Consider the following 26,439-nt stretch of genomic DNA (forward strand, 5'->3'; position numbering starts at 1 on the left):
ATTAAACATGATAAATATTGTGGTGACTAATATGAGAAAAAAACATAAATATAATGTAAAAATGTGTTAATTATCATGGATTATTATTGTTTATCATGATAGTAATTGTTCTATGATACTGTCATGTATATAAATACATATTTGAACAGGAAAAAAGCTTTGACTAATAAACTGTTGTTAAAAAAATACACTGATTTGAGTTAATACAAAAATTTAAAATATATTTTTAAAATTATTCTATTCGCAGTTTAGTATGATTTTAAAAGAAACATTTTCAAGCACGTCCAAAGCCATAAAGCCTTGAAGATTTGTCGATTTTCTTGCGTCGCAAACACCTTGTCTTGGTGTCTCTGAGTAATGATTTGATTGAACAGAAGGCGCTGCAAGTAATGAAAGCCAAGGGGGCATCTAGCACAACCTCACTGTCGAAGGCCTCTTCATTTAGTATTCTGTTGTTGTCCGTGCTTTTCCCGCACACTCCTCATATTGACACTCAGATGCACTTGTTGCACTTGGGATTTATCACAAAAGGTTGTCTTGTGTTTTCTTTTAGTAGAAAAGTCACACTAAAAGTACGTGATTGAAAGCTGGTTCTTGAGAGTTGTCCTTATTGAAAATAAGAATTGATTGTAAGATACACCCTTTTCTAATATCAGGCCTAATTTATGAATAAATGATTCTATTTTACTCATATATACCATGATCTGAAAATTGAATGTGCAAAATTGAGTGTGGCCTGCAGAATTACTAAATAATGTTAGTTTTTTTCCACCAAAATGATGTTTAAATAAAATAACTTTTTTTTCAAATTCCTGTCAGGCAGTTTTTTGTGAAAGTGAATCAAAATTGTGGAAAATGTGCTTATAATTACAATCTTAATGCTTGGATTCAAGTTAGTTCAAAAGTAATTTCAAACAAATAGTCAATTTAAAAAGATTATGTTTAAATTTTAAAGCAGGTTCAAAAACTACAGTATCTTATTCAGATACAGTGTAATATTTCAACTATTAAAATGAGTGCACTGTAATTGGCTAGCCACCAATTGCCCATAGTTGGTTGGGATAAGCTCCAGCACCCCTTGCAACTCTTGTGAGGCTCAGCGATATGGAAAATGAATGATGACATAAATACTGTATCAAATCATGGGGCACAAAACATATTTAATGAAAACAATATTGACATGATGACAAATAGAAAAAACATTTAAAAAACGAAGGCAACAGTTTAGTGAACAGTGGTCACACATCCTTATTTTGCTGCTCCACATACTGTCGGAGCAACGCCGTCAAGTGAGCGGGGTGTCGTCCCATCAAGCTGGCGGTGAGTGACATCGGCGCGGCCAGGCCGCCAGCCAGCTGACCTTGAACCGCGGTGAGCGAAGGCAGCTTGCCGTAGCTCGCCACACCGTGCGGACTCAGCAGTGTGTCATCGATGCACGCTCCTAATAGGAAAACGGTGTCATGAATTTTCTTCATAGAGTAGTACTAAAAAGTGATGAAAGGAGTTACCTAAAAGAACCATTTGCGGACTGTTTCGCAGGGTGGACAGCATTTCCCTCACTTTAGGCTCCTTGCTGACTAAAAGCACCGTGGGTCCAATAAAAAGAGGCGCCATGTTGCTGTAGATGCTCTCGCGGAGGAAGGAATGCATCACCTGAACTCGAAATATGAATCATGTCATTATCGGACAGTTGGAATTAAATCGATGGCTGCCATTGTCAGTGTTAAACGTCCAATCCTGTGGCTTTTTAAAGCTTCAAATGGGACGAAAATTACTTTATTGGTAGTAGACGTCCAATTCATTTAAAGTTGGAGGGTTGGCGGCATTGGGCAACTTATTTAAATTTAAACCAGCCACCTGATTGGATATTTACTATCGTCGATGGCACTGAATTAGCTAAAAAAAAGGTTAATGGAAGACCCTAATTTTCAGAAAATATCTATAAAATACTATGATGCTTAATATCATAAGCTACAGTTTGAATATTATCACTTTTGATATATATTTTATATAAATACTGCTTTGACATTGTATAAGAATTATTTAATAATGCAATCTACCATAAATACTATATATTTATATATAAATATGTAAAAATATTTCATATTTGTAAAACAATCCCATCTTTTTCGGTTCAAATTATATACAATAACAAACAAAAGGGACTAATTGCAACTCACTTTGAGAACCACTAGTTTAGAAATTCAAAACAGGGCACTATTTGTATAAACAATTAACCTTACCGACGGCTTTATTTATTCACCTGGTTAGGGAAGAACTTGACCTTCATGTTGTGCTTGTGAAGCCTGTTTTTGAGCATCATCATGTCAGCTGAAGTGGACCCATTGTTTTGCACCACAGCCACCATTTTGCAGTCATGGAAGACAGACGCTAGGTCTCGCTTGGACAACCTCATCAAAGGGCTCTCCTACACACAAGACATTTTTTTCATATGTATAAAGGCTTGGAAAAACTGTGTTGATGAATTTTGTTACCTGCTCTTGGGAAACTTTGGTTGGTGATGGGTAAGCGCCGTGGGGAGCGGCAGGTAGAGGGGGAATGTACTGTGTCACGGCCATCAGTTTTTGTTTGAGGAAGTGCATCGGTTTTCGATGCCGGGTGACGGCTTTGGAACCGTGTCGAATGTTTTGGGTCAGGGGGAGCCATCCTGGAAGAAAGACAGTCAGATAAACCAACTAGTTTTGCTTGCTTGTGTTTTTATTGACAGTATAATAGATGATAAAATAATCAGAAATGCAAAAAAAATACATTTTATTCTCCTTTAGCAAATATCATGATAAATATAATGCAAATAAGAGTTTATTTTTAGTCGAGACAAAATTATGTCTTTTATTCTTGTGGAGTGGTTATAAAAAAACAAGAACAATTCTCCATACTACACTTAAACAAAATTTTTATTATAATTATATATATATATATTTTTAAATTGGGTTAACGCCCCCAGTGACGTTAAATTAGACGTCAACAATGACGTCATTAACAACAAGTCAGCGGTGTGCGAAAATGTACTTTTCATTTAAATGATAGGTGCAAAATGTAGTCACCTTATTAAAAACCGTTCCATATTGAATATTAATATTTTATTGTCTGAACCATCGCTTTGATTAACGAGAATTTTACATGGTAACTAAATTGGCTTATTGGTTTGCAGTAGTGTACCAGTAATGTAAGGAACACCCCAAATTTAGGAACAATACTTCTTGAATAGTTGACAAAAAATCCACACGGAATAAAAGGCCGTATTCCAACTATTACATTACCTTTTTTAGGTAATAATTTCCCACACAAGGTCGCCGCCATAGTTGACAGGAAAAGTCTTCAGGAAGTGACGCGAGAAAGGGACCCTTTCCATGTTACGGGAAATAATTTTCTAATCCTTATACCATTTGTGAAAGTCATAATTTTTGCCTAAAAAGACTAAACCCCGTTAGAGATGGGATACAATTGTTTTAAAAAGCACTTATTTTGGCATTTTGATACGGTCCAACTTGGCCCCTCTCCTTTTATTCTTCACAAATTTCTTTGCAACGATGTTCTTTGAACGTAGCACAATGTGAAATTCAGCACGTTTTGTCATCCACTATTATTTTGTCAATTTTATCCTTTTTAACGACACCAGTTGACTAAAAAAATGACCATCTATTCTCAAAATAAAGTTATACATTAACCCATGTTACAAAACGTAGATCATAAATTTACGTAAAGCGAGCCATGCCGCTACGTCACACCGGGGACAAGCATGAGACGTGCACTTTCATCGGTACAAAATACATTAATTGGTGCAAATCCAGCGACACTTTTGACTCCAACAAGCATCCAACGCCGTGTTTATGCGCGTCTTTTCCACTTAAATACAACGTTTTTCAACTCTAACATGGACCTCAGTGATATGAGAAAGAAATACAAGGGAGACGAAGAGGTAAACCTTCCAGTTTATAATGCCTGTCCAATCAGTGGCTCCCAATGACAATGATAGACGTCCAATCCATTTTCAATGGAAGCGAGCGAACCATTGCTGCCAGACCCCAGTCAAAATTGATAGGGCGCCTATCTCTGTCAATGGCAGGCAATGCATGAATAATGACCTGAATGCAATATTTTCGCTTCAGTGTTTTGAGGAGAACCAACTGACCTCTCTGGACCCAATCAAGCAATTTGGAAGCTGGTTCGACGAAGCCACCAAATGTCCCGAAGTGGGCGAGGCCAACGCCATGTGTATTGCCACGGCGACCAAGTAAGCAACATCTTCAACTCCTTTTCCAACATTTTCACTCATCTTCAAATCTATGTGATCCAGAGAAGGACGCCCATCCGGCCGGATGGTTCTGCTCAAAGGTTACAGCAACGACGGTTTCCGATTTTTCACCAACTACGAAAGCCGCAAGGGATCCGAGCTGGTGAGTGGTTATCACCTTTGACCTTTCGTGACCTCTAACATCGATGTCACCCATTTGCAGGAAAGTAACCCTCACGCTTGTCTGGTGTTCTACTGGGAGCCTTTGAACAGACAGGTAAGACAACATTCATGTCTATGTTTTGCTAACTTGCTTGTTCACCTGAAGAGGTTTGACCTGTTAGATCCGCATTGAAGGGGAGGTGGAACGCATCCCATACCAAAGCTCCTGCGATTACTTCCACTCGAGGCCGAAGAGCAGCCAGATTGGGGCGGTGGTGAGCAGGCAAAGCACGCCGGTTCCAGACAGAAATGTAAGAAATGCAACCACGCTTCAATCGTTTCAAAACATTTGCAAACTCATGCATCTTTTAGTTTCTGAGGGACAAGAATGCAGAATTGGAGGCAAAGTACAAGGACACGCAAGTGCCGATGCCAGATTATTGGTGAGTATTTTCACTCATTGTATATCTACAGTAATACCTTGAGATACGAGCTTAATACGTTCTGGGACCCAGCTCGTATGTCAATTTATATCGAATCAATTTTTCCCATTAAAAAGAACTAAATACAAATTAATCCATTCCTACCCTCTGAAAAAAACACAAAGAACTGGATATTACAATGGAAAAACATTGAAAAGCATCTGGTATGCTTGTATCTCAAATTTGTCTTGTATCGCAATGCAAAAATTTACTCTTAATTTTCCTCGTATTTCAAATTTCTCCAATGTTGGGACACTCCTATGTCAAGGTATTACTGTATATTTAGACCTACTCGGTAAACACAATTACTCCAACAAACATAATGAATTATGTGTATTAATAATGTGAAGTATATGCAATTTTAATGTCAAATTTACTACCTTTTAAAATGTTTGCTCACAGCTGTACACTTGCGATTACGATAAAACTGGAGCATTTTCATCATTATTTTTCTTTCTTCCACCAGGGGTGGCTACTTAGTGAAGCCCCATCTGATGGAGTTCTGGCAGGGTCAGACCAACAGGCTTCATGACCGTATCGTTTTCACCAAAGTGCCCGAAGACGCCCAATTGGGCGAACATCAGCGGCGTGGTGAGGGTTGTTGGGCTTACCAGCGACTCTCCCCGTGATTGGAATGTGGGAGGAAGTTCCAAACTCCGCAGATGGGTACAGATTCGAACCCAGGACTACAGAACTATGGGGCTGATGCGCTAATCACTCATCCGCGGGACCGCCCTTCATTTATCTTAGAAAATAAAGCACAAAATGTGAATAAATTAAACATACAAATGTGATTTAAAGTATTATCTTATAGTATGTAATATAAGTGATATCATTAGAAAATAAAGTTTAAAAAACAGTTCGAAACAGGAAAAATATTCACCAAAATACAACCTATAAGGCTTTGTAGGTAATATGTACCATTTCATTTTAAATAGTTGTTTAATGTTGTACATTTTGAACATGGGAAAACTGGACATGGACACAGGTGCTGTTAAATGGTGACTTTGTTTATGTATTTTTACATGTTGAAAAAAAACAATTGTGCCTGTTTCTTATCATTTCATAGTTATTAAATCCAAAACTGCATTAAAGAAGGTCCAGATTTTCAGGTGATGATGTCACAACCAGAATTTATGATTGTTTATCCTGTGCTGTCTTTCAGTGTAAATGTCAGACAATGAGTTAAATATAAATTAAAAATCAATCAATGTTATTCTTGAAGTGTTGCATGCAATTGAGTTGTGATAAAGCCTTGTGGCCGCTAGAGGGCAACCTGTGACAGATTCATTCAAAAAATGACAACTCTTGAAGTACTAATCTCAGATTAGAACAACCTAATCTGAGGTGAACGAGTGAAGAAGGTGGACCATAAACCCCGCCCCCTTCCCCACCTGCTCCCCTGCTGTAATTCCAGCTAATGCGGATCACGTCCTGGTGTGCGCCTCGTGAACGCGCATTCTATTTCGCGTGCATGGAAGTGAACGAGAAACCTGCTGGATTTCATAATTCTATTTCTATTGGACCCCCTCGCACCTGAATACTCAGGTAACAGTTTATGATATGATATGACATTTTTAATATTGGACAATGATTTGTTTCTATTGTTATGATTGAATGGAAACATTTGATAGGATTATGTTAATCTTTCAAAAATACAAGATTGCTGCAATACTTTTTATGTAACCTGTTACATTTGTTGACAGTAATTGTGGTTTTAAAACAATAATCCAGAATATATATTTTTCTGAGAGGGGGGGGGGGGGGGGCATAGGTAAAAATAAATGAAATAAATGACTCTAAACTTTTTTTTAAAATTTGAATTGCTTTCATGGTTATTTAAATAATAGAAAATTATTGCACATGATATTTACCATTTGTACATTTAACAGTAATTGTTTATTAAATATTCGAGTGCTGATGTTTATTGAAATAATGCTGACTCATTGGCCATATTAGAATGTTTACCTAAATTTTTATTGTCAAAAATACAAAAATTAATGTATTGGCTACCATTCACAACATTAAACATCAAATAATGTGGCTTTTGAAAACTAAATTCAAATTCTTTAAACAAATTAGTCATCAGTATTAAAATGTTAGGGTTGGAATGAATTTGCTTATTTGATGCCAACCCTCCCTCTTCCAATGGATTTGGCATCCATTAATGTCAATGACTTTATATCTGTCTTAAAGTTTAAAAAAATGCCTTTTTACCGATAAGTATAGTATGAGGTTTCGCAATATGTCCATATAAAATGAATTAACTTTACCATATTTGTTAAAAACAAGTCTGTGAATGTTGTGAGTGTGTGTGTGTGTGTGTGTGTGTGGGGGGGGGGGGGGGGGGTCTTGTGGTCTGGGGTCATTTTAAAGGCTTTAGATGAAATCATCCACTTTGATATCAAGTCAGTAAACCCGAGTAACTGAACAGTGGAATTTATCTCACGAGTAACCAACATTTGTGGTGCGCACAAATGAGATTGTGTGTTGATATTAGCTTATCTCCAACAACCGCACGCCGAAATGAAAGCGCTGACATCTGCCGAAAAAGGTCAAGGTGGTGTCATACAGTTTTGCCAATGATAGTAAATATTCATCTTTTAATGTATGACATTGACATCCACTTCATTTAGCCCCGGTGGAGATCAAATTTGGATTCACGAATACATTCGCACATCAAAAAACGTGTATTTTATGTGAAACAAGCCATGTTAAAAGTGTTATGTTGTTGTTTTTTTAAACTAAACAAAACTAAAGTATTTGTGTTATCTCAATCTTTCCAAAAATGACAATAATCTGGTATTTTAACAAAAACATTCATTTGATGGATAGTCATTTTTTTGCACAAAAATGTCCCCAGACATCAAGTTTGACACCAAGTATAAAATTGATCAATTAATCATATTTGTAAATTTTTTACCCCTGCTTTTTTACTATATCATTATAAAACATTTATTTTATTTTGTTTGTAGGGAAAACCAGTTGGGGGTAAAACATGGATTCTTCCAAGGAGGTAATTTTTAATCAACAATTTCTACTACCCTTTTTTCAGTTTGTATTTTGCAAACAGATGTCTACATTTCCATTGGGTTCCTTTAGTTGTCAAATATATGCATAATTCCACTGGTGTTGTCAGAAAGTAAAGTTACTCATCTTGTAGAGATTTGTGTGTGAGCGAGCTCACCGACAAATCCTCTCATCCCGTTTCCCCCTCAAGCCAGGTCACTTCTTCTCATCCCGCTTATGTAACACGAGACTCAAAAGAATTGAAACAACCACCAGGAGGAACACGGAAAACACCGTCACTCACGTTTTAGATTGTTCAGCACGACTAACATTCATAAAAAATGAAATCTTGTGCACTAAACGTGACCCATGTAATATTTAAATTGGAGTTATGTCTATGTGCCCAATACACAAACAAATGCAAATAAATTTTCCAAAAATGTCAATTTTTGTGCTCCTGTGTCATGCGAGTCTGTGCAATATAGCATGTAGTGACTCGTGTTGCTAAAAAAGACTCCTTGAAAAACCAATTAGGACAAAGTTGGTCGCCTAATCCATCTGGCGGCCGTCCCACTAGCGAGACGCTAATAGCGGCACGTGTCCGTTCACTTTGCAATTTGATGCCTTGCAATTTGATGCCTTGCAATGCAATGTTCATTATAAAGCTAATATAACTATTTCCATGTTTTTGTACAGTAACATTGTTACCAAAATCCATGTAAATGTGTTCAAAAAACCCAAAGGTGCTCATAAAGTATATCTTTTTTCATACTGTATATCTTTTTTTGTAGATTCTATCTCTAAAGGCATTTTAGAGGGCTATAAAAATGAATTCTTGGGAGATTTTGCAGCTTTTTATATCTCGTCTTAAGATCGAGTGCAATATGAGAGGATGATAAAGAATCATTTGGTCAATCCTTTGTTAATGAAAATCCTCAAAAACAGTCTGGATACGAAAATATAACATTTTATGCAGTTTATACAACTCTATACACCTACATTACCGAAATTTTCGGACTAAGAGTCTCACCACCCAAATAATGCATTATATAGAGAAAAACATTATATATATCGTATTTTAGGAAGGGCAATTTTTGATTAGAAACCATGAATAAATACCATTTAAAGTAAAAATAGTTACATTGAGAACAACAGACTTACTAGGAATCTGTTAATGTAACATTTATAGTTTTTGTGGATAACTATACCATTAAAAAAGGCTTTAAGTGGTCAGAGAGAGAAAAAAATGGACTTATAGTATGGAAAATATGCCAAACAAGTCAAAAAATGGACAAATGTCTGTATGTAAATGTTGTCATTGTAAAAAAAAAGTATTAGTGTTCATCCAGTGATAACTGATGCCATTTTTGATTCCATAGGTGCTTGCCGTTGTCCATTGCTTCAAATCGTAACCAGCACAAAATGACTTCCTATGGCTCCGCCCTTAATCGTAGCCAGTCGGTGGCGAGCGGCCTGGAGAAGTCGTCGCCCACGTGGACCAAAGGTCCTCACTCGCGTAGCAGTAGCACGCTGTCATCTCGACATTCCCGTCAGGTAAATCAAAGTGTAAAAGAACTCCGACTCCCATCAAGATGGTCCCCAAATCCATTTATTTCTCACAGTTGATTAAAGACTGGGAGGTTGTGGATGACGTCCAACTGGACGGAAACAACCCGGGTGAACATCCACAGGAAATTCCTGGTGTCTGTGAAGGCTATCTTCTCAAAAGGAGAAAATGGCCACTTAAAGGCTGGCACAAGGTAAAAACACAACAAAATGTATCCACTTTTTCATTTTTTCTAACATAAGTCTTCTTGGTTACCCAGCGATACTTTGTCCTAGAGGGAGGAACCTTGCGATATTGCAAAAATCAACAAGATGTAAGCACATATGAACACAATTTTTAGACAACCTAACTACTGAATGTAGTGGTAATGCCAATACTAATATGTCCTATTTTGACTTGACTTTTAACAGGTGTCCATTGGTAGAGTGCAAGGTTCTCTGGACATAAGCAGCACAGTCATGTCCATCAACAAGAAGTCCAACCGTATTGACTTGGATGCAGGGGACATTCTGTATCACATGAAGGTGAACATCCACTTTTTATGTTTAAAAAAATGATAATACTAATGCAGGGCCAGAATAGCAGTTGCTTACAGAATGTGTAGTTAGGGTATATGAACCATAATGCATACATGTCAACTCGGCTAATTGCTCCCCATATTAGTGATAATTCCCCCTTTTTAAGCTATTTAAATGAAACATACATATATGTACTCACATAGTGCGCACTTAAAAGTCAAAAAATGTCTCCTAAATGGACAGGATGCTCAATCAGTATGCACTAAATTCAATATTCTGTAGCTTTCACAGTAGAAGCTAACATCTTGACTGTTTAGGTACATTGCTTGCTGACACACTGTATTTATATAGTGAAAAAAAATACGGAAAAAACTACAGTATGCATAGTGCGTTTGTCTAGCTAACATTTCTAGTAAATTATTATCAGCCTTTGCATTTGAGTGCTAACTGTAGCACTTTAAAGGAGATAAAACCCATATTTAATATCAGGAAATTTTTTTTATCAATATTTCCTCTGCTACTAAAGGCCAAGAGCCACGAGCTCTTCTACATTTGGGTGACCAAGCTTCAGGCGCATCGTTCATACAAGAAGAGCGAAGCTGCATTGGCGCATGCTTGCGTCCAAAACAATGGACACCTACTAACGCTCACATCCGATACCGTCTTACTCGGCGGTCAGCCAAAGTGTTTCCCTCAGCCCTCGTCCAAGGCAGCCGTGGACAGCAAAGTGACAGCATGGCTGCAGCAGAGTCCGTCTCCCGACAATTGCGCTCAAGGTACTCCTCCAGAATTTCTTTCCACCAAAAAACAATAGCTACAACAGTTCTTGACCTTCTTCCAGAACTGAACCGTTGCAATTTGGACCTTTCCGAGCTTAACCGTCTAATCCAGAAACTGCAGACGCTAGAGGCAGGACAGACATTCACAAATGGGGAACTTCAGCGCATTATCAGCACACAGGTGGTGGCGTGTGGTTGTTTGTCCTTATTTTTATTGTAATAATGCACTTTAAAAGCTTGATTTTGTGTTTACATACAGAATATTTCTCTGGAGAAACCAAAGAAGCAAAAAGCAGCAAGGGTTTGGGGTCACTCTCGTACCTTGTCAAGAGTGGAAGCCCTTGGAATGGTGAGAAGTCAAATATATGGACAAAAATATTGGGGCGCAGCTGTTAATTGTCATTTAGACGTCAATTGTTAAGTGTAGTTGTTTCGGGAACGTAACGGGACCAAAAAGTTATTTTTCCATTTCAAAAGCCTGTTCGTAGGATAACCAAATCGGTGAGTTCTTAGTGGGCAGATTGGTGAAGTGTTGTGATTCGTTCCTATCCAGCCATCAATACAAGGCACTGTGTCTAGCTCTGCCCCTTTTAGCAACCCCAGGGAGCCTCTTGAGATGGTTTGTTGACAGTTTTTTTGGGTGAGATTCACAATGTAAGCAATTTACGTTTTGCTTTGATTTAGCTGTCCAGCCCCCTGAATAGCTCCTTCCACTTTGGCGCTTCCGTCCCATCCATCCCGGACTATGTCTACTCACAGCTGGCGCCCCCCCATGTCGCTACGTCTACTGAGGGCAAGAAATTGCAGCAGGACATTTGCGCTGTGTCCCTGCGAGGTAAAGCAACTGTACACTAACCCTAACCCTAACCCTAATCCTTAATCTGGGGGTCCTTAATCTGTTTAGTTTTGGCTTCCCTTCAAACGGTCCACACTTCGTTGAGCCAAGAGAGGCAGAAATTCCAGGAAGTTTGGGAAAATAACAATGTCCACCAGTGCCACACCGAAGAGGTAAAATGATCTCTCCACATCGGCTTTTCATAAAACCACAATCTGCCCATCTTCTTCCAGCAGGGGGCCGAGGGGGCGGGTTCACCCCACAGGCCTCCCTCGGTGGATGAATCAACGGCCGAGTATTTCGATGCTAGCGACGACTTCTGCTTAGCGAGCTCCTCCGATGTCTCCGACGAGTCGGGACTGAGCGATGGAAGCACGTCCAACTCGGAGCCAGAAGAAGGACATTGTGAGTCCGATATAAATTTAAAATGGGCAAACTAGTCTGTATTCACCAACCCACAACATCATGTTCCTGGTCTTGACAGTGTCCGCCACTCGAAAGTACCGCGCTAGCATTTCCAGGTCTCCTCAAAGAGTGGTTCCAAAGAGCAGTGGAAGACGAACAACGCTTCCCGCGTCGTGTCCAGATAACAGTCATGTGGGCCTCATGGCCATCCTCTATAATAACATTGGTATACAGCCACGTCCTAAAACCGACACTCGAGAATAGCGCAAAAATTCTTTGCTATCTGCATTGTTGTAACATAGGCAAAGACCTAGCTCGCGTGTCCATGCCAGCCGCTCTGAACGAGCCGATCAACCTGTTGCAGCGACTTTGCGAGGAACTGGAGTACAGTGAACTGCTTGATACCGCCGCCGCGACTGCGGATCCTTACCAGAGGATGGTAAACACAATTGGAAATAGTAATCACATGATCTAGATCAGTTGTTTTCGGATTGGTAGCTAACTTCTCTCCATCAGGTCTATATTGCGGCCTTCGCCATCTCAGGATACTCGACCGCCACTTTCCGAAACCGCTACAAGCCCTTTAATCCCGTCCTAGGGGAGACCTACGAATGTGTTAGGGAGGACCGGGCATTTCGTTTTATCAGTGAACAGGTAGACCGCGACAAAATTACGAATGCAGTTATTGCTATAAGAATCATCCTTTGAGATTTGGACAATCTCTGTCTTTATTTTTTTTTAATTAGGTATGCCACCATCCTCCCATCTCTGCTTGCCACGCAGAATCGGACAACTTTGCCTTCTGGCAAGGTGAAGCTTCCCGATCTTAAAACCAGAAGTGAAAGCATCTAAAATAACTATTTTATCCGTTGAAACAGACCAAAGGTGGAAGAACAAGTTCTGGGGAAAGTCCTTGGAGATCGTGCCGACCGGAATGGTCAACGTTACACTTCCCAGGTAAACGGAAGTCTGTAAAATGGGGAGAACCTGTGAGGCAGTTCAGTAGGTTTTTTGGATGTCATTCTCAGATGTGGAGATCACTACGAGTGGAACAAAGTAGTGACGTGCATCCACAACGTCTTGAGTCAACAACGCTACCTGGAACATTACGGGGAAGTCACCATTCGGAACCTGAAGAGCAACGCATGTACCTGTAAGATTACTTTTGTCAAGGTAACTAAAAACCTGAAATTATTGCACTACATATGGCACTACACAGTCCAGATACTACAGAAGTGTTCAATTACACTTAATTTACCTGAGTGGTTAAATATATACATACTTTGTTCTGATTCTACTCCTTGAAGTCTCGCTACTGGGGGTCAGAGGCCAACAAAAATGAGGTCCAGGGCACCGTACTGGACCAGACCGGCAGCATCATCCACCGCTTTGGAGGTCTTTGGCATGAGGGAATATTCTGTGACACCCTACCCACCCCCAAATGCATCTGGAAGCCAAGTAAGGCTATTTATGACAGATTCTACTATGTCCTACTTAAACGGTCTAACCTAAGAGACCTTTTCACCTTCAGTTCCTCAACCCAAAGACCACCTCATCTTTTACGGCTTCTCCACCTTCGCCATGGAGCTCAACCAGCTTACCGAAGACTTAAAACCACTGCTGCCCCTTACTGACAGCCGCCTACGACCCGACCAGAGGTCAGAGAAGACTTACACACTTATTATATGAAGTATTATTCCACCAATGCAGTTTCTTTAGATCTATATGACATTCTTATGCTCTTGTATTCTCATCAAATGCTTGTCTCCTTTTCATTTTTTTAAAATAATCATTTATATTGTTTCCTTCTCTTGTTATGGCTGTGGGAACCAAAAATAACAGTTTTTTTCTCCCATATTGGCCGCATCCGTGTATAAGCAGTACCCTTGAAATTGCCTTAAAATAGTTGACTAGGGAACATCTTAATACATCTTAATAAAAATACTTGCACTTGGTATTTCTAAGAGACTGTATAAATAAATTTCACGTTTTCTGAAACATATCGACTATTTTGTGCGCATAAAAGCCGAACCCTTGATTCAGTCATCATTTTTTTGGAGACAAATATGATGTATGTGCGAGAAAATATGGTTATAAATAAACTAAAAGTAACAAAGATAAAGTTGTTGACGATTGTACTTGTTTTTTTTTTCTCAAAGAATGTTAGAGGAAGGCCGAGTAGAAGAGACGGATAAAAAGAAAGACGAAATCGAGGAACTGCAGAGGGAAAGGAGGAAGGAACTCTCCAAGAAAAGAGAGGAACACGTCCCGGCTTTCTTCAAGTCAGTTCCACAAACGGACCGACAATAAACAAAAATGTACTCCAACTTGCATAACCTGAACTTGTGTTTATTCGTTTATGTTTCAGAAAAGCCAAAGATGGTTGTGGACGTGATGTCTGGTTGACAAATGACACTTACTGGAAACTGCGAGAGGATCCTGGCTTCACCAAGCTACCATCTTTAAAATTGTGGTGACTTTGGCGCACAAATCCACCAGAAAAACAAGCACATGTGATACGCTGTTGAATTTCAGCGTGGATGTGTTTTATTCTTATTCTTTTTTATACAAAGACTAATCTTTAAAGACCAAAGATGAGACTCATTTAAGGAATGTACACTTGACAATGATTTAACTCTTTATAGTGCACTCATTTTAATATTATGGATTAACAAAAATAAAGAAAAATAATTTAGAATGTTGCTGGGAGCTGCAAATAAAAAATATTGCTCATGGAAATGTACATAATGAACTTGAAGTAACCAAGAATAAATGTGAAGTGACTAAAAAATGACTCACAATCAACCTGTACATGCACAAAAAATAATATGAAGTAAATCATAATGATCAGTAAGTGAGTAGTAAATTATTTTGACTAAAATTTCTTTAAGCTTAATTTGAATTGAAAAAAAAAAGTTTAAAAAGTGACTTCATTTAATACATTGACCTGCCATTGACGGTGTTAGAGGTCCAATTCAATTTGACTACCACCCAAATTGGATAGGACGTTTACAACCGTCAATGGCGTTGAAATATAATTCCTCACTTCTGTTGGGTCACTTTGCAGCTCCCATTTACAGTGGTGACAACTGTCTTTTTAGCTCCAGGTGTGTGAGTGACCCACTTATTCAGCCCACAGAAGAAGGGAACGCGACATGCGACATTCGTCTTTCCCACTGGCCTCAAACGCATCTTACTGCCCTTCCTGTCGCTATAGTAACTGTCGCCAACCATCAGTTCACCTGTGTTTTCTCTTTTAGTGCATCGCCACCTACAAATGTTCTGATGTGTCGTTTCCTCCGGGCATCTGGGGGGAGAATTAAGCCAAAGTGAAGGAACCTCTCTTGGAAGTTTTGAAAGTTGTTTCAAATAAATAAAATATAAAAAAAAATACATATATTTTTTACTTTTGTCATAGATATGAATTGGTCTATATGTCTAATTGTGTCTGTGTATTTTTATTTATTTATCCTTTTTTAAATACCGTTATTTATATAATAGTAAAATTCATTACATTTTGGCCAGCCTGGTGAGGTCTGGGTTCGAATCCATGGTAGGCTGGTAGAACAATTAAATTGTATATTTTTTTTGCTGTATTCCTTTACTTTGTTTTTTTTTTTTGCGTGTACTGTGTACTGTATTCCACAACACAATTATTGGTTTATCGATTCTTTAAATTATTCAAAACTGACATCTTTATTGAAAAAAAATGGACAAACACTTTGGCTTTCCGCAGGTGTGGTGATGACAGGTTTGAAGAGAAGGGACATCACGAGTGAGGTATTCCAAAAACTTTTAATCGGGAACATTTGTCTCTATACTAATCTCACTCAAAGATGTAGAATAGCAGATCCAGTTACAAATGTTACTTCATGACTTTCCAAGATGAAAGATGGAAGAGGAAAATGTTATTGAAAACTTGCCAAGAAGACACATTTTAAAGGTAAAAAAACATGTATGAATAATCAATAGATAGATGAATGTGATTGCAACGTAACATTTGGAACAGGAGTAGGCTGAACAGTTTTTTAATGTTTGGGTTCTAAATAATAAATGCATGATCTCACAAATATGAATCATCAACCATCCCAAAAGATGTGCATTATAAAACACAACTAAATACGCTTCTCCCGTAAGCTTAAAAACCAAGATCTTTATGATTGTGACGTTTATTGGCATTTGCAACAACTATGCTTAACTAATATATTTCCTGTCTTCTAAAGTCAAACGTCTAAGCGTCTCGCCGTCTAGTGGTAGAAAGTGTAATTACGTGCATTAGAAGAAACGATACATAAAATTACACTAATCGCAGTATAAGTAAAATTTGGATGAAATACTGAATAAATATTGAACATGTTTAGAAAGATATTTTGTTGTCTACCTTTCAGTCTTCCATTTGTTCTAATTTCAGAAAAGATTTAATTCAGAAAAGAACAAAATGCAAAACAGGCCTATTTTTATGTATTTTTGGTTTACCTGAATAAACAAGTCAGGAAATAATCTTCCTTTTCCTGATTGATAATGGTTTAAAATAAAATCAGAAAATGAGCCTTTATGTTCTTTCATTAAACGTCTATTTAACACAATTCAGGAAACAAACTAATGTCTTTTCTCAGATTCACATTAATAATATGTTAGGTTGACTGATATTGAACCTGTTTCCTTTTTATTTTTTAGTTGACACACAAAAACAAAAAAACATTTAGACCAGTTTAAGACCCCTGATCTAACAAGTGAAGCCAAAAAGTATAATACTCATACTGAGAGGTGGATATCAAATAGCTGGGCAAGGGAGATATGCGGGCGGCTCAGTGAACATAATAGCTAAAATAGTCGGTGTCTTTGTCGCAGAGTTGAGCGCCGCGATCAGGCGGCGGCGAGTTCTCCGTGCTGGACGTATAGGGCGACAACCTCCTCCTCTTGAGGTCCCCTTGACCGCCCTCAAAGGGGGCCGAGTTCAACGAGTCTCGTGACTTGACCGACGGGGCCTCCAGCCAATCCGCTGTGCCGTCTTTCCCCTTGTCGGTCGTCGGGATGGGTTCTAAAAGTCTGGCATGGCCCGGCGACGATGACAGCGGGCGGAACCAGGCCAGCCCCGCCGCCGGTTTGGCGGACAGATACTGAGACGGAGCCCGGGTGGCGGTCCATCCCGTCGGGGTGGACACGCTGGTGGAGGCGAAAGGATGCTCGGGGTAGTAGCTGAGCGCCGGGTGGGCCGGGTGTGCTGGGGTTTGCAAGGGGAAGGGCTTGTAGAAAGCGTTGTTGAAGTCGCCCTCGAAGGACGATGTGAAGTCTAGGCGGTTGGGGGCGACGGCCTGCTGGGAGGGGAGGTACCAGTGGGGTCCTGGGCTTGATGGGGTGTCCTTGTGCTGCTGGGTGCCCGCCATTGTGACTTCTCGGCTGTAGAAGCGGCTCTGGGGCAGTGGGCCCACGTATGGCTCCGACAGGTAGCTGGAGGCGTAGCAGCCACCCGGGAGGAGAGGCTGGCTCTCCGTGGGGGAGGGGGTGAGGCGTTCAGGGTCGGGTGGCGCGTACAGACTAAGTGTAGGAGGAAGAAGGGTAAGGGGGAGGTTTGAAATGGTGTTACTTCCTGAACAGAAACCTCAAGCATCTCTCAAGTAGCTCTTCAAAAAACCACTTGAGTACGCAAAAAATATGAGTAATATTTTTGAGACATTTTTGGCCACGCCTCTAAATGATGTGGCATTGGAATTTTTCAGAAATTGATCATATGTGGTTAAGTGAGTTTAATGAAAATGTTACTAAAAAAGGTCTTTGGAATGGCATTATTTTGAAATGTTTTTTTGTACTTTCCCCTAAATGTATTTCTTTGATAGGGCACGCCTTTCACTGATTGGTCGAGCTAAACGTCCAATCTATTTTGAGGGAGACTTGCAACAAATGACTATGCTTTAGTCGAAGTGAAAGTTTCTGAGGTGAGAGTTTAGTCATAGCTGATGGCGTTACATTGATGGTGCAAGATGTTCCATTCAGTTTGAAAATGGATTTGGTCATCTAACATCATCAATGACATCAAAAAGGTTCACATGACATATTTTTATTTTTGATTTAAATTTCTTTTTAAAGTAAAAACAATTATTAATTATGTTACTTATGATATTTTGTAACTATTGACATCATATTTTAAAAGATATTTTAGACATTTTAAGCACTATTGTCATTTTTTAATGATAAAAATGTTTAAGCAACCATTAAAAAAGAAAACAATAAGAACTATTTTCTAGTTAAATTTATAAATATTTAAAATAAAAACATGAAAAATGAGCATTCATCAACATTTATGAATTAGACTTCCGTCTTTGTCAATGTTTCATAAAAAAATATTATAAAAAACAATCTAATCTAGTTTTGGAGTGTCCACTTGTGTAGCATTATTGGGTTTAGTTACTTTTTAGTTTTAATTACAACTGTAGAATTAATTATCATGAAAAATAATGTTAAATGTGACTTTATTTTACTATAAAAACCCTAAAAGTGACATTACGCTACAATCTGCTCATAATTAATTATTATACGTGTGTGAAAAATGTTATTTGGACGTAAAAAAACCTCAAAAATACATGTATGTACCAAAACGTCACCAAGTCTTTGTTGCACTATCTTGTTTGCAACATGTCTTGTCTGTTTGACCACAATGAAAGCAAGAATCTTATCTCATATTTCATCTTGGTCTTTTTTTTACTTTCTTTGCTTATCCTGTTTTGCCAGATGCAACATTTTTTAGCACGTCATCACAAAATGGTCATTTTGAGTATTCTATGAATCTCAAGATTCTAAATAACTTTGTTTAAATATCTGGAAAAGTCTATGGGAAAATTATAGAAATAATAGCTATGATTGAAAATACACGATGTGTGTACATTATTCATATTTATGGTAAACATTGGGTGTACTCACGTGTCATAACTGTCGCGGAAACCTTTGGCAAAAGGGTTGTGGTCGATTTTTAATTGGGTGATCTAAGGGGAAAAATATATATTGTTTCAAATGATTGTATTTAGATTGTAATACGCAATGAGTTCCAACTCACGTCGGCGTTCTGATAGGCGGTGACGGCGATGAACTGCGTCTCGGGGAAGACGAAGGTTTGCGCTTTGGATGCGTGGAACGTCTCCTCCACGCCGTCCTCCTTTACTTCCACTACGTGAAGACGTGGCTGGTATTTGTGGAGTGATTGTAGCACGATCATCTGCAAAAATACAATAAAAAAAAAAAAAAAGATTAAAAAATGTCATTTTTTAGGCCAGCAAAAATATACAATTGATGTATTTACCAAGAAATTTTCAAATTCGTTTCAACTCTCCCAATATATCTGGTAATCTATTAGTCTTTTCTAAACAGGTATAAGTTATATACAGTAATTTACATCTGAATTCAATTCCACTAGTCAATTAGTTTTCCACAATAATTAGAAAATTGAGGGAATTCATACATTCATCTCATATGTACATTTTGAGAAACTATTTGAAATTTCAGTCGAATTTGTATTAATACATTTTAAATAGTGCTTATGGTAAAAAAAAGGGGCCTTGTGTTCAGCCTATTTCAACATTAAGTTATATATTTATCAATACTTTGGGGCTATTAGAAAATAAGCCCACTGACTTTTTAAAATTGCATATAATAAATGTGAACACTTATCAAAATGAATATAAACAAAAAACAACTTATCATAAATAGCAGAACAAAAAAAATAATAGAAACCCATTAATTCTTCTGTTCTACATTAAACTACCAATATTATTTGCTTTCTTATTATCATTTTAATATTATTTGTATTAATTAACAACACTTTTTAGGGCCATTCATGATGGCAAACGCCAATCATGCCAAGAAGTTTGTCACTAGATGACAAAATCCATTTGAACTGGGAAGTGGAATGTTTGTCAATTCGCTGCCAACCCTCCCACATCTATTAGATTGGACCTCCATATGCCAATACCAGCAAATGAGTCAAATACAGGATAAAACTACTGGAAGTGGGAAGGTTGACAGCGAATGAATAAATGTCCATTCGCTGCCAACCCACTAACTTCCAATGGATTGGACGTCTAGCACATCAAGATTGTTATTATTCAGCCTCTAATTAAAATGAAAAGTCAAATCATGCCAAGCAGTTTGGTTACCTGTGCTAGATTGTTGGTCCCACCCTTGTTATTGGTCAACTTGAGCTTGCTGAAGGACACCTCCTGCCTCATCCAATGGGCGCCCGTGTTGGGAGAGTCGGGGTGCACGTACATCCTGTTTCCTGCGACAATCGCGACATGAGGCCACGTTGGCGAAAAACTCTAGCCATTCCGACAGCGTACCTGGCATGTTCCCCTCCGCTTTGCCACACTGCACCCACTTTCCACCCTGGTAACGCCAGTGGTGCTGGTCGGCCAGAACTACGTCCACGTACACGTTGTAGTGGGCCGACGGATCCAGTGAGCTGATGTTGAAGCTCAAGAAAGGAAACATCCTCCTGGCCAAAACACACACAAAGGCACGTGTGACTTTGCCGCATGTCGACAGCGCGGTTTAGCTGAACCTGAAAAGCGCTTATGCAAATGAATGTAATTGTTCCTGCGGGCGCTTTGCTGGCGTCGGAACTGGTGAGCTGTGTAAAGGCGGGAAAACGTTTGCAGCGGGGCAACAGGGCACCTGAGGGTTGACCCTTTTAGAGTCATGATGCGTTAGTGTTGGGATAATATGTAGGAGTTGAAGCTGTGCTTATTAATAAGCTTGGGTATTGGGGAAAAAATAATGTATTTTTACGACTCTAAGGCGCACCGCATTATAAGGCGTACCCCCGATGAATGACATTTTTCCATATATAAGGCGCACTGTATTATAGGCGCACTGTATTATAGGCGCACTGTATTATAAGGCGCACTGTCTATTTTGGAGAAAATTTACGACTTTTAAGTGCGCCTTATAGTCGTGAAAATACGGTACTCAAGATAAGGCAGCGTTTTCCAAACATTTTTGAGCCGCAAGGGCAAAATTCTTAAGGCAAATCATTGGAAAATACACATTTAAAATTCTGTTATCTGTAGTGTTTTATCAACAGGAATCAAAGAAACACAAAAACTAAGGATTATTTCACTAACTTTTAGCATTGACCTTACGTCGCCAAAAGTCTGCGTCATATTGAAATGTAGTTTTATTGTTCGTCATATTTCAATCAATCAAAAGCCTTGTCATCATACACAGCTGCGTATAACGAATTTGTTTGTGCTACTCCGAGCTTTTCAAAGTGTGTTTTCCCAGTAAAAAACCAAAACCAAAAACAAATAGTAGTAAAAAAGTATAAAAATTCACATCCCTGCTAAGTAAATTCTAAAATATTGCACAGATTTCTAGGATATTGAACATTGTTATTGCACAGAAGGGATTGTGTGTCGTGCTAGTGCAAGTTTACAGTCCTGATGGATGTTGGGAAAAAAACTGTCCTTAAGCCTATTTGTCTGTACTTTTCAATTTCAATTTTCATTCTGTAGTATTACAATTTTTCTCTAGGGATATTACAATGTATGTCTTGTTGGCAGGTCATTTCCAGCTGCACACCTGACCATGGCTCAAGGCACACAATGGTACCCCGATGTCAACACATTGACTCCTTGACGCTAACGCCAAATGTCGGCATATCCGTCGGAAGTGGCGGCCAAGAGTTCGGAGAAAGGTGGATATTTGGAAAGGAGACCGACGTTGAGGAAGTGGATGTCGGGTGGAGGGGGGAAAGGAGTCTTCCTTCCGCCCCGTTGAACCCGTTGATGCGTATGGACGGGAGCTCGACTCGGCTTCTCGTCACCGCGCCGGCTCGCCTGATCGGTTGTGACCGCGGCGAGCCTGTCAGCAGCTGCCGCCACCTGCCGACGTGCGACTCTTAAACAGGTGAGATTCTTTTTTTTTCCAGGACCCTTAAAAATCCAAAATTGTATAATATACCTACCTAGATTTGAGAGTTGATTTAGTCTATTCTGTGAAGCTTTAACTTAAATCTTTTGAGTTAAAACTTTAACTGGTGACAAAACACAATGAATCCCATAACAAATTATTGATCAATTGATTGGATTAATTAATTAAGTGTTATTCTTAATTGTTTAATTGTGATTTTGTTGACCAATTTTCATATTTCTGAACTTACAATTCTCTATTTTTGTTCATTTTTATTTACATGTATTTAATCAAGAACAGAAAAACAGTCTACTCTAATTCCCAATTTCAACAAAATATTTTTAAAATAAGCTAAATACTTTAAAAACAAAAAATAGTTATACCACTTTAAAAATGCTATTTATATCTCCTGACTTAAAGTGTTACTTTTAAAATGAGTAAACGAAAATTCCCTTTTCTTTTCTTTTGTAAATGTTACTTTCATTTTTCCATACTTTGAGTTGATCATTTAATATTTTTACAGATTATACTTAAACCATATTTTCTTTAAATTAAGCGAAGATTAAATGATGTGCACTCTATTTATTAGCCATGTAATTTTTTTCAAAAGTACTGGACTTCAATTTGAGAAAGCGTTTGTTTTGCTCTAAAATGAAGGCACTCGCTCACTTGGTGTTTCTGTGAAGAAGGGGGACTTACGGGAAGTGACTGTCAAAACATGGTCATACTTCTGCTTATTTTTTTACGGGAGAAAAATAGAAGACTTCCTAATATTCAAATGAATTCTTTTCATGATGAGTGTCATTTTGAGTATGACCAGCAAGGTCTCAAAATAGAAGACACCCACTTCAAATTTCCCCACTTTTCAACCAAAACTCAAGTGGGCAGACACCTAACACCTAAGAGTCATGATATATCTTTTTATGACACGAAAAATATATATATGTGTTTCATCATCATGTTCTATGATGTCAATTATATAGAACCCTAATTTAACGTACATTTTTTAACGTTTTTCAATGGGACTTACAGTGGGCTAAATCAATTTTGTCATTTTTTGTAGCTAGGTCACAATTAATCATCAAATTAAGTTTTTTAATGCCCACTGCCAATGACAAATTTTGAAGGATCATGCTAGCCCAAGACTTGAGAAGTACTTTGTCGACCAATCAATTATTCAGAACCATGGTTTATCACCAATTCCTTTAAATCCTATTATTTGAACTCCATTAACAGTAATTGAGAAAATATACAATATCATTTACAACACATTTAAATGCTAAATAAATGTGTACCACTGATTTGGTGTGAACTCTTACCACACTAGACTAAAAAAGTGCTCCAAAACAAAGTATAAAAAGTATGTAAACCACCGGTGATATATGTTGGAATGTCCAATAGTGACATCCTATGGTCTATGTATGAACAGACCTGTCCCAGCTCTCTGCGATTGCACTGAAATGTATTGCTTTGTGAATACTCTAGAGTATTTGTTGCAAGCCGTCCAAGTCAAAATGAATTTTGATGTTGGGTGGCAGCAATGGTAGCCAATGAGTCCGCTTATTAAACACTGTACACTGCCATGTAAGTATGGCATGCAGAATTGTTTTAAAAAAAATATATATATACTGGTTCTTCTATATATTTTGACCATTCATTATGGACTCACAGATGAAATGGAGATTTTCTTTTTTCTTTTTAAAATTTCTTTTTTTTTTATATTGGAGCATCCAAGTTGAGCTGAAAAGCCTCAAAGCAGCTTCAAAGGTGCTTCACCTTGTGAAGAGCTGCATGTGAACTTTCAATCTCTGGAGACTTTTTCAACTCCACATATTTGAATCAGTCATACTCCCAACATAAGGGGAGTGTGTCAAAGGCAAAATATAGAATATCAAAACATGATTTATTTTTTATATATATATAATATATTTTTTTTACTCCTCCGAAATCTCGAAGTTGTCTTAAATGGTATCTTGTCATCTTTTCCGTAAATGTATTTGCTGTTGAAAACGTTTTTCTTGTTCACACTTGATATTGTGAGGTTTGCGGCTTTTATGTCATCTCATGTAGTTTCCAGTCATAAACCAAACATTCATTTGCACATTTTTTCTTATTGTTGTTAATGTTGAGACTTTTTAAATTAGGAACAATGTCATTAAAGTAAGTAAGTAAGTTACAATGTTGCAAAAAACTCTTCTAAAGAAATGAATTGGCGCTTCTTTCAATAAAATCAAATGAAATTGAATGATTCATAGGGAACATGTCATTGACATATATATATATATATATATATATATATATATATATATATATATATATATATATATATATATATATATATATATATATATATATATATATATATATATATATATATATATATATATATATATATATATATATATATATATATATATATATAACTTGAATTCTAATAAAGTTGAAAACTTATATATATATAATATAGAATATCAACAAGATTTTTGTTTAACTTTGAGCTTATTTTAGCCATGTTTTTACCTTGAATAGTATTGAACATCAGATTATCATAACTTAGAAATCATAAGCTAAAATCAAATATGCGTACTTCAATACTGTTCATTTTAACACTGAAAGTATAATTTATTAAGCTCATACATTTAGTATATTATTTTGATTCTTCTTTAATTCCCTACATTTTACTCATATTTAATTTTATTTATGCATAAAAAATATATATATATATATATATATATATATATATATATATATATATATATATATATATATATATATATATATATATATATATATATATATATATATATATATATATATATAACTGAAACATTTTGGTCATATAGGCCACTTTTATACTATATCAAGAGATCATATAGTGTTACATAAAGTATATGTATATGTTTTTCCCTGAGGTTTGAAGCTTTTTCAAAAAGTAAACTTTACCTACAATGATTGGTATCTCAAACAGTAGGGCAAGTTTACGTCGTAAAAATTATGTTCATTTGTAACAAAACTACGTCGATGAAACCCCCTCTTCATGATACCACTTACAATAATTCCTCATCTTTAATATTCTGAATATGACACTTATAAATATACATTTCTGCTGGCCCACATGACACCCTACGACCTGTAGTGACCTGTATGTCTTTTCAAATAATTTACTGTACTTCTTCATGAATGGACCACTATGATGATATCAAATGTAGAAAACTTTGATTTCAAACGTGCAAACTCACCTGCCATGCTTGGTGATGATCATCTCGGTATGGAACTTGTGGAACTTGGCCCACAGCGGGTAGTTGTTCAGGAGCGCCTGTGTTTTGCCGCACAGCTGCAAGCCAGGCAACGGGTAGAGGGCAGCCCGCTGGTAGCCCACCGCAGCCGCCCCGAAGCCGTCCGGCGACGGCGGCGGATACGCCTCCTTCCCCCCGGACGTCGTCCCCACCGCCGCCGGGAAGCATCCTTCCCCGTAGCCCGGACGGGCGGCGCTCCCCGGCGGTGAACCGGCGCCCGCGTACGGGCAGCCACCGTAAAAACGAGCCGGCTGAGCGGCTCCGAAGCCGCCCATCGCCTGCTCCGAGTGGTACTGCAGGGTGAGGGCGTCCTGGCCCCCTGCAAGGGGGTCCGGATAGTAGAAACGAGCGTCCTGGAGAGCCGTCTTGAGCTCGGCCGGGTCCTTGGCTACCCCTCCGCCGCCCCCTCCTCCCCGGTGGAGGTGTCCGTTCACCTCGGGGGTCTTGTGCGCCTCGCTGGCGCCTGTCAACATGCTGAGGTAGAGGTTGCCACCCGTGCCGCCCATTTGCAGCCCCCGACACAGTCATAAGTCTCGCGTCGGCATCCAAAAGTTTTGGCTGGAGAAGAACCCTCCGAACTCAGTGACTGTTTGACTGCTTTCCCTCGTGCAAAGTCGCGTGTGTTATGTTTTGCTTTTTCGTGCGCCCTCTTTTTCTCTGGGGGGTGTGTCCACGCGCAAAACATGCACTCATTCCATGTGCCAATTGATAGTGCTCTTCTTCTATGTAATTTCCTCTTTTATTTTGGTAGGTTCTTCTCTTTATAATGTTTACCATGGCTGCCACCACTTGTATGGAATTTGCCTAACTTTACACCAGAGTTTGGGACCTTTTTTTGACAGAAAGAGCTATATAAACAATTCCTATTTTCAAATTGTATTCCTTCAGAGCCATACTCTGAATTAAAAAGTCAAAATGTGCATTTTTTTGGTCATTCTACCACTTTTAAAGTACAAAAAGTATTTGACTTATTTTGACAACACGGTTATGCTGTTGCTAATCAATGAGTATCAATGAGCTAATCAATGAGTATCAATGTAAAGAGTCTAATGGAAAAAATATGATTACAGGTAGTGTCGGTGCCGACGTGACGCTCCTATTGGTGCATTCGGACCTCGCCTCTGTCACCAGCACTTTCCATATTTTACCTCACAGGTTAGTGGAGAGATATGCACCCATCAAAAGAGCCACATATGGCTTCCAAGCCATATGCTCCCTACCCCTGCCTTAT

At 38.3% G+C, this 26,439-nt stretch overlaps 4 protein-coding genes and 1 long non-coding RNA gene across 6 annotated transcripts; 3 read left to right on the forward strand and 2 right to left on the reverse strand.

Annotated features, from left to right (window-relative positions):
- Positions 1 to 1,140: 1,140 nt before the first annotated feature.
- On the reverse strand, positions 1,141 to 3,414 carry mrpl10 (mitochondrial ribosomal protein L10). Its single transcript, XM_077739695.1, has 5 exons — positions 3,282 to 3,414; positions 2,496 to 2,668; positions 2,264 to 2,428; positions 1,509 to 1,653; positions 1,141 to 1,441 (listed from the first exon to the last, which is right to left on the reverse strand). The coding sequence occupies exons 1-5, from the start codon at positions 3,319 to 3,321 to the stop codon at positions 1,239 to 1,241; spliced, it is 726 nt and encodes a 241-aa protein (XP_077595821.1). The 5' UTR covers positions 3,322 to 3,414; the 3' UTR covers positions 1,141 to 1,238.
- Positions 3,415 to 3,460: 46 nt separating this feature from the next.
- On the forward strand, positions 3,461 to 5,926 carry pnpo (pyridoxamine 5'-phosphate oxidase). The gene is made up of 7 exons (XM_077739694.1): positions 3,461 to 3,940; positions 4,131 to 4,255; positions 4,319 to 4,418; positions 4,479 to 4,532; positions 4,600 to 4,728; positions 4,790 to 4,860; positions 5,366 to 5,926. Exons 1-7 carry the CDS (start codon positions 3,761 to 3,763, stop codon positions 5,526 to 5,528), a joined length of 822 nt encoding a protein of 273 aa, XP_077595820.1. The 5' UTR covers positions 3,461 to 3,760; the 3' UTR covers positions 5,529 to 5,926.
- Positions 5,927 to 6,309: 383 nt separating this feature from the next.
- On the forward strand, positions 6,310 to 15,405 carry osbpl7 (oxysterol binding protein-like 7). Its single transcript, XM_077739516.1, has 22 exons — positions 6,310 to 6,447; positions 7,875 to 7,915; positions 9,288 to 9,462; positions 9,531 to 9,668; positions 9,735 to 9,788; positions 9,886 to 9,999; positions 10,520 to 10,769; positions 10,835 to 10,953; positions 11,032 to 11,121; positions 11,457 to 11,607; positions 11,677 to 11,780; positions 11,841 to 12,012; positions 12,092 to 12,238; positions 12,315 to 12,451; positions 12,529 to 12,666; positions 12,759 to 12,822; positions 12,891 to 12,969; positions 13,041 to 13,185; positions 13,320 to 13,470; positions 13,544 to 13,670; positions 14,172 to 14,294; positions 14,381 to 15,405. Exons 3-22 carry the CDS (start codon positions 9,331 to 9,333, stop codon positions 14,487 to 14,489), a joined length of 2,544 nt encoding a protein of 847 aa, XP_077595642.1. The 5' UTR covers positions 6,310 to 6,447; positions 7,875 to 7,915; positions 9,288 to 9,330; the 3' UTR covers positions 14,490 to 15,405.
- A 324-nt stretch (positions 15,406 to 15,729) lies between these two features.
- Positions 15,730 to 25,802, reverse strand: tbx21 (T-box transcription factor 21). 2 transcript variants are annotated; one of them, XM_077739154.1, is made up of 6 exons: positions 25,152 to 25,802; positions 20,343 to 20,497; positions 20,160 to 20,274; positions 19,064 to 19,222; positions 18,931 to 18,992; positions 15,730 to 17,550 (listed from the first exon to the last, which is right to left on the reverse strand). In XM_077739154.1, the coding sequence occupies exons 1-6, from the start codon at positions 25,734 to 25,736 to the stop codon at positions 16,821 to 16,823; spliced, it is 1,806 nt and encodes a 601-aa protein (XP_077595280.1). In that variant the 5' UTR covers positions 25,737 to 25,802; the 3' UTR covers positions 15,730 to 16,820. The 2 variants fall into 2 exon arrangements, with proteins under 2 accessions (XP_077595280.1, XP_077595282.1); XM_077739156.1 differs by having other exon boundaries at positions 15,731 to 17,550; positions 20,160 to 20,281.
- LOC144211726 (uncharacterized) lies at positions 15,747 to 26,336 on the forward strand. The gene is made up of 4 exons (XR_013329644.1): positions 15,747 to 15,792; positions 17,850 to 17,948; positions 21,564 to 21,909; positions 26,279 to 26,336. It is a non-coding gene; the product is annotated as an uncharacterized LOC144211726 (long non-coding RNA).
- Positions 26,337 to 26,439: the final 103 nt, after the last annotated feature.

The sequence above is a fragment of the Stigmatopora nigra genome, chromosome 18, assembly GCF_051989575.1.
Source record: "Stigmatopora nigra isolate UIUO_SnigA chromosome 18, RoL_Snig_1.1, whole genome shotgun sequence".
NCBI classification, from domain to species: Eukaryota; Metazoa; Chordata; class Actinopteri; order Syngnathiformes; family Syngnathidae; genus Stigmatopora; species Stigmatopora nigra.

Bases quoted from the DNA above. Each gene is read 5' to 3' on its own strand.
- mrpl10 (XM_077739695.1), bottom strand. From the start codon at position 3,321: ATGGCGGCGACCTTGTGTGGGAAATTATTACCTAAAAAAG. The intron at 1,654-2,263 runs GTGAATAAATAA...TTTCGAGTTCAG, and splicing joins TCAAGTTCTTCCCTAACCAG to GTGATGCATTCCTTCCTCCG. The intron at 1,442-1,508 runs GTAACTCCTTTC...TTTTCCTATTAG, and splicing joins TCCGCAAATGGTTCTTTTAG to GAGCGTGCATCGATGACACA.
- pnpo (XM_077739694.1), top strand. From the start codon at position 3,761: ATGAGACGTGCACTTTCATCGGTACAAAATACATTAATTGGTGCAAAT. The intron at 3,941-4,130 runs GTAAACCTTCCA...TTTTCGCTTCAG, and splicing joins AATACAAGGGAGACGAAGAG to TGTTTTGAGGAGAACCAACT. The intron at 4,729-4,789 runs GTAAGAAATGCA...TGCATCTTTTAG, and splicing joins CGCCGGTTCCAGACAGAAAT to TTTCTGAGGGACAAGAATGC.
- osbpl7 (XM_077739516.1), top strand. From the start codon at position 9,331: ATGACTTCCTATGGCTCCGCCCTTAATCGTAGCCAGTCGGTGGCGAGC. The intron at 9,463-9,530 runs GTAAATCAAAGT...TATTTCTCACAG, and splicing joins CATCTCGACATTCCCGTCAG to TTGATTAAAGACTGGGAGGT. The intron at 9,669-9,734 runs GTAAAAACACAA...TTGGTTACCCAG, and splicing joins CACTTAAAGGCTGGCACAAG to CGATACTTTGTCCTAGAGGG.
- tbx21 (XM_077739154.1), bottom strand. From the start codon at position 25,736: ATGACTGTGTCGGGGGCTGCAAATGGGCGGCACGGGTGGCAACCTCTA. The intron at 18,993-19,063 runs GTGAGTTGGAAC...TTTTCCCCTTAG, and splicing joins CCGCCTATCAGAACGCCGAC to ATCACCCAATTAAAAATCGA. The intron at 17,551-18,930 runs GTGAGTACACCC...TCCTACACTTAG, and splicing joins TTCCGCGACAGTTATGACAC to TCTGTACGCGCCACCCGACC.